Genomic DNA, 12,563 nt, shown 5'->3' with positions numbered 1-12,563 from the left:
TATTAGAAAGTGATGGATTGTTATGAGCAAAACATTGCCTTATGCTCTGAGAATGCTTCAAGCAAGAATAAAAGGTACCTCACATGAAAAAAAAAAACCCTTAGATTAGTGGAATAAAGGAATAATTTTGAATGTGTATGACAGAATATAGAAAGAATATAGAATATTGTAAATAAAATTACAATATAGCATCTTGAAAACAGAGAAGAAAAAGATAAATTTGACTTGGAAAACTGGGGGGAACTTTTATGAAGGATATGACATTTGAGTGAAACCTTGACCAGAGATGATTTCTATACATGAAGATGCAACTGAAGGCCAGCCACCAACAGGAAGATTTATAGGAAGAGACACAGAGATAAGAGAATATATGATGAACTTGGGAGGTAATCCAGTAGCCTGGTAAAGACCAGAACATAGTATCAGGAAGTAAGTCTACAGTGAGTGACAATGATGTAAATGCCTGTGTTAAAAGGTCATGTTTGCATTTCATTTTCTAGTCCAGTGGTTCCCAATATTTGACAATATGAGAACATGTTTTAAAAACATTGAAACACAATGAGATCCTTGTGTGATATATTAAATGTAAAATAGTAAAATAAAATGTAAAACATACGGCATTAAAAGAGATGAAAAATTTAGTACCACCTTTGAAATACATTCGTTTTCATTAGAAGCCAAAGATAGCGTATGTGTATCTATGGATGTGTATGTGGTATAACTGTGGGTGTATCTAGGTAGTTTTCATCCTTATACAGGCAGTTTGAGAACATTCACATGCACGCCAGGGCCTCTTGCAGTAAATCCATGGTCACATGAAGCCCATGAGCCCAGAGCCACAGTCTAGTCAAGGAGAACTTCTCACATACCTTTGAGTAGGACCATTGCACGATGAGGTCTATGTTGTGAAAGCACTGAGGGTTGGAGATGGAAGACACCTTAGCGAATATCTTCGTGTAGTCTGCTGAAGTTGTAGAAGAAATTGCAACCCACAGAGGGAGCAGACGTGGGCCGAGATTACAAGCAGAGAACTATGACAAGTATTTAGGTTCCTGAAGTGATCGCCTCAAGTATTTCCATAACAAGATTGATAAAATCACCCAAACATATCATTTGCCATCAGAAATGAATTATTATTCCTACTTAGTAAACTAAGATAAAGTGTTAAGCACCTAAAATTAGACATGCACAGTTTTCTCTCCTGTAGTACAAGGATTGTAGTATTTTCATATTCTGTGTCTAACATGAGGATCTACCCTAGTTTCTCTCTTAAATCTGTATTTCAAAACATATTCATCTTTAAGAATTTATCTCTATGCCTCATAAAAATCCCCAAAATGTTTTCTCAAGGTCACTTGGAATTTCAGGAAGGGGGATTACAGGTAGACCCTTTTATATACATGATATGGATTTTTGAAAATTTAAATATAAGCTGCACATTCTAATAAATAGATCTATGTAATAGGTATGAAAAATTCGGTCCTTAAAGGCCAAAGGCCAAAGTTATTTATACTAATGATGATTTCACCTCAACCTAATTTCTAAACACAAATTTACCTGTATTAGCGTTCCTTAAAATAGTTTCTACCTGTTTGGCTCCATCAAAATCAAAGTCCGATGCTTTTTAATAGCACTCAACAAATTCTGTATCTAATTGAAAGTCATCATGCAGTTATATGCATGGGTAAAATCTGCTAGCGAATGAACCCTGAAGCTGTTTCCTTTTCCATAACAATTGCTCCATCAAAAGCAAGGAAACGGTTAGTATTCTTTCCTCTCCTCCTCTAGAGGGGGTTATAAATAACCAACGTAGACAGGAGTGAGGGATGGATTTCAAAGTCCCCCATGAATTTTCAAAGGTTTAGTGGAATTTACACTTTAAAATGTCTTCTACAGGTATTTTTCCTCTCTCTCTGCAAACCCCTGGCACAACCAGGTACACCTTTCCCGTTCCTCCTGTTGGGTCCTCTAAAAGAAAGTTGTATTATTTTTGCAAAAGGATAAGATATTAAATTGTTAGAGAATGAGGATATTAGAAAGTTTATTTATGTACTTTTCCTTTGTAAAACAAAAATCATGAGAATAATTTCCTTTTTGCCCACATTGAGATTTGTTATGTATGCAGTTATTGCTTTAATTGGATTACAGTTGCCTCTAGGTTAGTTTGTGCTTTTTAAATGATCAAAAACACACACATAAAAGATATGATTGAAAATGGAGATGCACTAGATTTTGGTGATGGGCTAATTCAGATATCTTTATGTCCCCATTAGATAGCAAATGATTGTATTACATTCCACTTTTGCAAATATTGTTAGTGTGAGAAAGAAATTCACTGAAGGATTCTATTCAGTTTTATTGCTAAGCTTTCTATGTACTTTAACTTTATTATATTCTTGCTCTCCGATATTTTATATGATTAGAATATAGAAACAGTTAACGCAATGTAATACAGCTAGCTGATACAATTAACCATAAGTAACACATTAGTTTTTTTTTTTTAACAAGCCATTCAGTACACCCTACTGTGTTCATCCTGTATAATTATACATCTTCTGACTTGTCTCATGTAATTCACAATTTCTTCCTGCTGCTTAATTGCAGACTTTAGCAAGCATGTTTTAGGGGGAGAGACTCAGTACAATTTTTCTGTGAATCTTTTATTTGTCATGTACCTTAAGGCAATGATTACTCACATGGAAAAAAATGAGGGGCTGTACAAAAGATACTGGAGCAAAGGTAGGCGCAAGATGGTTTTCAAGTACACACATAATTTAGATTCATTCTTGTGGGAGGAAATCACAAGGGAATTAATCAGCAATATATTTGTAGATTTTGCCCCCCATCATCTTCTTTAAAAAAGTAGCAATTATTATATGTTGTTTCTCAATCACAAGAAGGAAGTAGCATCAAAGGCAATCAGGCAAATAAAATCAAACTGGCAGTCCTGTCCCTCAGAGCTTTCTGTGGTGCATAAAAAACTTCTTTGAACAAGAGAATTGTTAGTGTTTAGGTCTTAAGTTAAAAGAATGGATAAAAAAAAAAAAAGATCACATCACTCTCTAAAAAATCACATTTCTATCATATTTTGGCCTTTTGATGAAATAGTTGTTGCTGACAATCTTTCTATGTTTTAAAATATTTGGTGACATCTAAAGACATTATAGAAATAATGAAGAAGTGTAGATTTTGCTTGTGGAACAAGTTGTAGTTACGTGTCTAAGACGACCAACAGAGTCAGTGACAGGACACACTGGGCTAAATATGGTGATAATTGCTTTAAACAACAGAAGAGATAAAGTGATAACGAGTTGGGCTTACTGGAGAGAGATGTGATTGGAAAGCTGTCCATGACAGGCATTTTGCTTTACCGTAAAACACAGTTTTATTATAAGGCTCTTTGATTTTGAGCTAAACCCTAATGGCTTTCAGTTCCATAATCAGCTTTGTCCTGGACTTTAGGCCAGGGTGCTTCTTTCAGTCAGAATCAGTCCCCTTTAGGGTAGATGACACATGACTCCTTTTAACCCTTTGAAACGGTGCCTGTGGTGAATTATGTTACCAATATGCTCTGGACCAAGAAGTTTGGCAGTGAATATCCTGTGAAATATTCCACTTGTCATTCACGATTAACTCTCTCCCCTCCATTCTGAACTATTTTTTTTCTCCAGAGAGTTATTAAAATCGGTTGCATAAATAGAAGTTTTAGGCTAGATTCCCAAAGCTATCGATAGACTTCTAGGAAAGAAAACCTATCACTCCTGAAAAAGCAAAAGAGAGAGAGAGAGAGAGACAGAGAGAAACTATCCAGTGAAGCTGCCTGTATGAAGGGTGCTGAGCTAGACTGAAATTACATTTGATCTGTTTCTCTGTTGATTCTGTAAACCTTTCCAAAGGTTTCCATAGTAACAAGTGAATTAGCCCCTTTCCCCCCACAACATCTTTCAAGCATATAACAGGGATAAAGATACAGGTTAGGGTGAAAAAAGCTACAGCATCTTTTCTACTACCAGGATATATCTGAAGTCATGATTAGTCTTTTAAGAAATCAAGTCTGTTTCTCCCACCACAGTCATTCACATGAAAAAGTTGGGTCAGAATTTACTTACATCTCTGATGTCTGCGTTTGCTCCTGTACATGGTCATTCTGAAAAAAATCCGACTTTCTAAGAAGTGATAGCTTTGACCACGGAGACAAAGAGACGGGTTGTGCTCCTGCTTTGCAGCAAGACTGTTGCTCACTGACAGAAGGTAACCAGCAATCACACAGCGAAAGCCAGGGTAATACCATTCTCATAAAATTACAGGGGAGATGCTACTGTGACTACTCTATCTAATGCAAATCTCCCTGAGCAAACTGTATTTCCCTCACCTCCCCCCAACTGCTAGCAGTTAAGTTCTCTAATAAAATCTCCACTATCAAAGTGCTGTGCTCAAAACAGTGGTGAATTAAGAATGGATTCACAGATTTAGCAAGGACAGTAAAACTGAGAATCTAAACATGAAATACATAAGAAACCCTGTTTGATATTTACAGACATTAGAAACTATCCTCTGGGTACGTATCTCTTTTTTGCCAGCCTATAATATTTAGAATTGTATGTTATTTTGAAACTACTGAATTCTTTCCTACTCGAGCTCCCAGTGCACTCAGTGTGTTCAATTACGAAAGCAATGATCGCTGGTAGTTTTGTCTGTTTCTCTAAATGGACTGCTTCTCAGGCAAAGCAAGAATTGCATGTTTTCACATTGTGTATCCGGGTATTGTATCTTCCTAGTAGAGAGGGGCACACAGTAGGGTCTCAGGCTTAGTGAGTGCCTACTCTGTGCTATGTTTGCACTCTGCCCCCTCCAGAAAGAGGCCCTTATATGAAGCTTCCCCCGCCTTCACCTTGCTCTCTCGTCCTGGTCCTCAGACCTCTGTTTTCACTGTATTTTGGCCATACCCTTATCTGTACATTGTCACTTCGACTGGACACCATGGAAGCTTTGTCTTTGTTTGTCTACATGTAAAGTACAACTCTTGCTCTGAGACCCCTGCCTGGTATCCTGCAGAAGCTCAGGGGTGCTGCCTCTCTCAAACACCCCACCAGAGTGTATGACCCCAAATCTCCTTTATGTGCTCATTAGGGTGTCCGAAGTGCAGTTTTTATTGAAAATCCAGAAGGCTTTATACCTCCGTGCAGAATTTCAATGTAATAAGAATCCTTGATTACACATAAACATTCATCTTCCAGCCAAAAACAGAAGACATTTTCACTGCCAGAATTCTTTTTTAGTGTTAGCAAACCCAGGCTACTCACTGACAGGAAGAGGTAAGCATCACCACAGCTCTTTTTAATAGAAGGATTATTTGAATGTCATGAATATTTTTGTACTTAAGTAATTACTGCATTTCCTAGTCACAGATACCAAGAATACCATTTGAACAAGTTTTTAGCAGTCTTCCTCTCCTGTTTCCTTTGACTTTGGACTAACAAACTACTGTTTAGGAAGGCTGTTTGTCAAAGATCACCACGATTCTGTCTATAAGGCGTAATCAGGATCTGTATTTACCTTCATGCAACATGAGACACCAGGAGAATTCCCCTTGTGTTTTCTATAATAGTGACATTAAAATATTTCAAAAAGTAAAATAAGTAGGTCTTTTCTGAATGACATATAATACACCTTATGTCCCACAACCCTTTACTTGTTTAATTTTCCTCCATAGCACCTTGTGATCACCTGACACAATCTGTAATTCACTGGTTTGTTTTCCTCCTGTCCATCTCTGTCCACTAGAACGTAAGCTTCCAGAGGGCAGGGCTTGCTTTCCCTCAGAGATGTACGTCCAGAGGACAGATCGGTGCCCGGCACAAAGTAGGCTCTCAGTAAATATCTGCTGAATAAATGACTTTTAATGAAGAAATTTAAATTATACAAAACAACATGATCACAGATTACTTTTCAATGAATTAGTACAATAGCCAAAGTCATCTCTATTGATGAAAATCACTTTCTTACTTAACACAGATAACTTGTCATCTCATGTCTATCTTTTGGCCGCAAGATTTGTCTGAAGGAAGTTCACTGATTTGGATGAAATTGTTTATTCCCAGAGGTATGAAGATATATTTTAAATTGACCGAAACAAAAATCACAACCAAGAAGCAAGTTCTTCTTTATAAAAATTACTCATCCCATAAGACTAACAAACATAAACCCCACTACAATGAAACAAAATTAAAACAGGGTTTGCCTGACATTTGTGGTATATATATTTATGATATGATGAAACATGTCATTAATGATTATTGGGCAGAAATAGCCTAACAATGTATTAACACAAATGACATTAATTTTAACAAGAGTGCATGGTACCATCAAATTAGTCACTTTTCTATTTTCACGTTGTTAGTTCTTCATTATCTAAAATTAACATCAATCTGAACATTTTTTTCAGAGACCATGTAACAATTTCATTAATGTCATTCATGTATGCAGCCTCAATCAGCATCACATATTCACAGATACAGGTTAAAACAGATATCCTGACTCATACATATCAATGTTGGGGGCACCTTGTACCAAAGGTGACTTTCTTGGGTTCCATATGGGACTTTCCACCTCACCAACTCCTTCCATTACTTTCCTCACCCCAGGGCATATGCAGCATCCACTCTTGAATTTATATCTAGGGCCAGTGGCTTAAATCCTAAGTTTTAAATCATCAAAATTGGGGATCTCAAAAATACCTGATAAATTAAGGCCAAATTCATGGGTACCATGTTGCAGTAGAGGTAGAAAGATGAGAGAAAGGCAGGGCAGGGGCTGAGGGAGTGGAGGGGTTTTAGTGAGAGCAGAATCTAGGAGACTTTCAGCCAAAAGAATGGGGAGAAAGAATGTAGACATGATAACGGACAAAAGATCAAGTGACCAGAGGACGGGTGACGGCATGTCATTCTTTTTTTTCCCCCACCCTCTTCAAAAATCTAGACTGAAGAAAATTGTTTTGCCTTCAAAATCAGCTTTATGCCTGTAATGTCAGAGGTCAAAAGAAGTATCACTTGACTGATAAACTATCTCCCGATCTCCTGCCCTGCAATATGCCTTCCTTTAACTGGATCAGTCTTAACACTCCATATTTGAACACAAATTCAGTGAGTGCTGATAAATTAGGATGATGAGTTCTCATCTAAAATCAAATGATATATCAACATTTTTTCCTTTGCTGGTAGAAGGAACTGGTTTGAAATGAAAGTACCTAGCAAAGTTAAGAAGAGGAGATGCCTTTTTAACAGTAATAGTACCATAAATGCAAACAAGAAAGCAAGGAAGAGAAGGGAGGGAGGGAGAGAGGGAGGGAGGAACTGAGCTTGTGTGTGTGTGCACGCACATACACATGTGCACAGAGAAGAAAGATTATGTGCTATGTGTCAAACACTGGGCTAAATATATATTGTGTCACTAATCTTCATAACAGTTCTGTTACTAAGCTATCCCTACCCCCGTTTTAGAATTGAGTAAACTTTAGCCAAATGTGGACAAGTACAGGTGACATTTAGGGACACCACATGACTTATATAGTTGTGTTGAGAGCATCTTGCTGAGAACTAGACCAGTGTGATTTTAGGACTGAATTAAGGGTCAATGCAATGGGTAGCTGCTTAAGATTTAACGTAAAAGGGTCACTATAATGTCACTAGTAATGTACTGAAATCAACAAAACAACGTTTGCTGGAAACTGTCACAGGGAGTAAACACTGGGGTTTAATAAGAGCTGACATTCATTTAGGGAGTTCACATTAGTTGTCAGGCTCTATTCTAAGAGTTTAATATGCATTACTCCAGGGACAGTATATCTCAATGGTAGAGGGTGTGCTTAGCATGCATGAGGTCCTGGGTTCAATCCCCAGTGCCTCCACTTAGTAAATAAATAAACCTAATTTCCGCCCTCCCCCCCAAAAACCCCAAAAATACATTCGTTCCTCACTGAATACTGAAAACAATTCTATGATGGATTTATTATCATCCTCATCCTCATATTATAATTATTCTCATCCTCATTTTCTGTTTCAGTAAAAGGAGGCTGTTCTCACATGTTCTGAACAAGAGGTAGTGCCTGGCTTTGGACTGGCTGGTCTTTTTCTAGAGCCTGTGCCCAGTAACTTGCCATGTTAAATTGAAGAGATACTTTTGGTAGCTGTTTATGTGATGAGGGATGGAGACCCACAAGGGACTGTTTGCATAACAATGGGTGGTGTTAAACTAACTTCTAAGCAGGGTGAATGCAATTAACTGCAGGGCTTTGGCTGCTGGCAGGGACATTCAAGTTCAGAAGCACAGTGGACCAGTTGGGACAAGACAGGTCTGCTCACCTCTGCAGCAGTGGTGACTTCCCTTTTTCAGACATGTCACCTCCCCCATCTCTCCTCCCCATGCCAGGCCCTCATGCTTTCCTCCAAATAAAACAGCAAAAGAACATTTAAAGAACATCAAGAGTATCAAACCTTTAGCTCACCCAGATTTCTAACATCCTTGTCTGGTTTAAACATTACAACATGTGTTCATTTTGACAAAACTTCCAAGAATTTTATCAAGACACAGTACGTAGACCACATAGAAATATTTCACTTGAACTATGTGATAACTATATTTCAGAGAATCATTAGAGTAATAAAATGTTAACACTGACAAGGTGTAATGGAGCTATGTGGCCAAAATTCCTCATTTACAGATGTCTGCTCCACCCTCCGCAACAGACAGCTCTTAGAAGGTTGCTGGGTGGAAAAAATGAAGGGAATTGAGGGGCATGACCTCAAGCGACCTGAACCACGTTTTTCCAGCTGAGGCTTCAGTCCAGACTCCCTCCCTAGGAGTTATCCCAGAGCTATGCCCTGAACTCACTAGCTCTGAAATTATTTCCTTAAATGATATAAGTGATATCACAACTCTCCTTTGGTCTATTTTGTTCCGGTTTGGACAGAAAGTTAACCTTTCTCTTGTGTCATTCTTATCACCCGACAGCAGGGTGTACCGCTGTGGACCAGCTCTGTCCTTCCCTGGCTGGGCTGCCAGCTGTCCCTGTGGGAACGGTGCCTCCTCTCCTCTCACATACGAACCCTGCTTTCTTCACGGAAACAGTCCCTTGTTAGAACAGTCCCTATAAATTCTTGATGGAAGTCCTTTCCTCAGGTTCTTTCAGAGATAACATCCAAATAATTCTCAACCCCAGCACAATCATTGATCCATCTTTTCAAGGATTTAAGAAAAGATATCTATATCTCTTGAACATGTCTATACTGTGATTTACTGTCTTGCCTAATGCCTCTGAAATTGGACCCCTATCTCTTTGTCCAAAGTCAAGTGCTCTCCTGTTAGTGGACAATCTAAAAATAGTTATCAGTTAAAATATCGAGGGTCTATTCCAGCAAAAGAAATCTTTTCATTTCATTTAGTACCTCGTATTTCCAATATACTTATCACTCTTCTTTTTAAATCAAGGGAAGCATAAAATTTAATGTTCGGTCCAAGTTTTCATTTGAAATATTGGTTCAAATCATGGAAAAAATTTCCAGAATGATGCTTCTTTATACTTAACTGTTGCTGAAAGTGAAATAATAAACAAAGAGATCAATTCTGTGTTCTTCAGGTTGGTTCATGAAATGCTTTTTTTTTGTCTGGAAAAGACTTTTCCAAGAGATTTTTGTAAACTATAACTGGATTTTACTATTAAGTCTTCATTCATTTCTTTGGCCTTTCTCCAATTCCTTATGTTCTAATATCAAAGAAGTCTTTGAAATCATTAAATTTTTGAAACATTTAATACTTACAAGTATTCAATACAGTTAAAATATTTCTCCTTTATAACTCACATTACAAGTGACTTTCTTTTCACCAAATCTCCTTAATAGCAATTGTTTTTAAGCATTCTCACTTTTGCTCACTTCCCTTTCTTTATATGGTTTCCATTCTACCTTATCTCAGTGTCATCTTTTTTTTTTTCTTTTAGCCTTAATTTGATTATTCCGACTTAGTTTTATCTTTTTAATGGTCTTATTTTCCCATTTATATTTGGATAAATTTGCATCATCTCAAGGATAATGGCATTCTATCTTCTTAATCATATCCTTTGGATGCATCCAAATACCTAATGGTTACTAGAAAAAAAATTAAAAAGAAGACTATATCATATACAATTAAATTGACCTTGACTTTCCTAGAGATCATAACTGAAAGTATGAAGTGAGTTATGTATGTCTGTGTAGATAGTTTACTTCACTCCAACATATTTCAACACATATTGTTAACAAATTACATACAAAAGATGTAGTAATCCTAGACCCAAAGAACCATGTTCCTTGGAAATATTTTTTTTTTTGTGAAAAACACTTGCTGAGTAATTCACAACTCTATCTCAGACACGCCATCTCCACTGTGTCTTGAGGTGGAGGGACACACATGAATTTATAAGGAATAATGGGGAGAAATTAAAACATCCTTAAAGTCATAATAGTTTCCATGATTTTGAAAATTATGTATAGGATTTCACTATAACAAAGTTTATAAAATAGGATATATAGATGCTATCTATCTATTATCTATCTATTTATCTATTATCTATTATTATCTATCAATTATCTATTATCTATTTATTATGTCTTTCTATTATCTGTCTATTTATCTATTATCTATCTATTATCTATCTATATCTATCTATGTATCTATCTATCTATCTATTCTACCAACCTCTCTATCCATATCCCACAGACTTATGTTAAAAAGCAGAGAGCTGTGAGTTGTAGAGCTACCTAGCAAAACAGTGTCTGGGCGTGGCCAGAGGATGAGTTATACTCCAGCAGCCAGAATGTAGTTGGAGAAGATGCATAAAGAAGCAGAGAAGATGCAGGCAATGGTGGTGACCACCAAGCGGTACCTGAAGCAGAGGAAGGCAAAGCGCAGCAGAGCTCCATGGAGAAATAAAGGGCTGAAAATCCTTCTGCCCCAACTGCGAGCTTCTCAGGCTACTGTCTTTCTCTTTTTCTGGCTGATTCTATCTCAGCCTCTTCCATCCAACTTGCCCCGATCCTCTTACTTCTAGTCTCTGAACTAAAGCATCTGGTCTTATCTTTCTATTGTATTGTTTTATCCTCTTGCTGGCTTTTATCTGTATAAAATTATACTTCATTGTATACATGTATAGTGGAGTATAAGTGAGGAGTTAGTCACCTCAAATTCTTACTGGCACGAGCCAGGGAAGAAGTACATGATGCTAAAAAAGGCTGAACCACAGGATTTAGCACTTTACTTTTCCGCTTTAAAGAGTCTATTTTACGATGGCTAAGATCAAAAATTATAATTTCACATCATTACCCCTAGAGTCCCCCAACATTAGTTTTGTAATGCAAGCAATGTAAATACATATGAGATACTTTAATTAAAAATAGTTCATTAACTATAAAAATTGAATCAAATTATATAAACAATTATTAAGTGCTCACTTTGTGCCAGAACACTATTCAGGATTTTACTTCAGTTTAAATTGCTGGGTTTATTGCTATTGTTTCAGAAAATATACTTACGTTACTTTATTTAATCTTAAAACAGCTATGTGAGGGAGGAGCTGTGATCTCATTTTACAGATAAGGGAACTGCAGTTCTAGTGTTAAGTTCACAAAGCCAGCAAGAAGTAGAGCTGGGGTTTGAATCTAAGTTTATGAATTGCAAAAGCCACGCCCAATCCATGATACCACTATTATATGTACTGAACAAATAAATGTTAGACAATAAAACCAAATGCAGAAAATCATAAAGAATAGAGCACACTGTCTAGGATTCTACTTCGGTTTGAGTTGCTGGGGTTACTGCTGTTGTTTTGGAAAACATACCTGATTCTAATGTGTGAGACAACAGGAGAATAAATTCAATATACGGAATTTCAATACAGAATCCATTCTGATGCTCGCCCATCCTGGTACTCCAAATGGAGGATTCCAGAGATGCATGTACAAGGATTCTCAAGACACTTATGTAATGGCAGAAAGGGAGCCTAATTAATGCCTATGGTCTATCTGTATTAACCTGGGGTCCAATGTGGACTTGGAGAATGTTCTTGAGGGAAACAAATCAAGTGGTTTAGAATGACCCAGAGAAAGTTTTCAATGAGAAATAGATTAAATTAGGTTAAAAAGTTAAGCACACATACATACACACAACACAATATTGAAAATATTAGGCTAGACATTACAGTGGTTCCGTGAACATGGTTTAAAATATAATATTTAAAATGGGTAAAGATGTGGCTATACCAAGATGCATAATTCTTTATGAACTTATGAAACATGCTAATTAAATATAAATTTCTGTTTATGGATCACAATCAGCATAGCTTCCTTTTTAATGATAGTATAAAAATTGTTATTCCAAAATTTCTAATCACTTTCAATGTAAAATGTGCATGAAATATCTTAAGTGTACATTAATGGAATTCCTGTCTACAAAGCAGTGTACACAGAAGTCCTGTTCTCCTAATTCCTTTCCTGTTCATATTTAGTTATAATTATCACATTGATGAGCTATTT

The 12,563-nt window shown here is 36.8% G+C and overlaps 1 protein-coding gene across 3 annotated transcripts in view; it reads right to left on the bottom strand.

The window, feature by feature from the left end:
• Positions 1-12,563, bottom strand: part of RALYL (RALY RNA binding protein like) — a 584,866-nt gene that overhangs the window by 155,071 nt on the left and 417,232 nt on the right. The window contains exon 1 of one of the 3 annotated variants that reach the window (XM_074354903.1): positions 4,110-4,240. The exons of the other annotated variants lie outside the window; for them this stretch is intronic. Within the exon in view, the coding sequence (XP_074211004.1) occupies positions 4,110-4,146 (37 nt within the window). The 5' untranslated portion in view covers positions 4,147-4,240. Of the gene's footprint in view, positions 1-4,109; positions 4,241-12,563 lie in introns of those variants that run through there. 3 annotated transcript variants of the gene reach the window in all.

Source organism: Camelus bactrianus, chromosome 29 (assembly GCF_048773025.1).
Source record: "Camelus bactrianus isolate YW-2024 breed Bactrian camel chromosome 29, ASM4877302v1, whole genome shotgun sequence".
In the NCBI taxonomy this organism is placed as follows: Eukaryota; Metazoa; Chordata; class Mammalia; order Artiodactyla; family Camelidae; genus Camelus; species Camelus bactrianus.
Note: the sequence above shows the minus strand (reverse complement) of the source record. Positions and strands in the feature narration are given on the sequence as shown.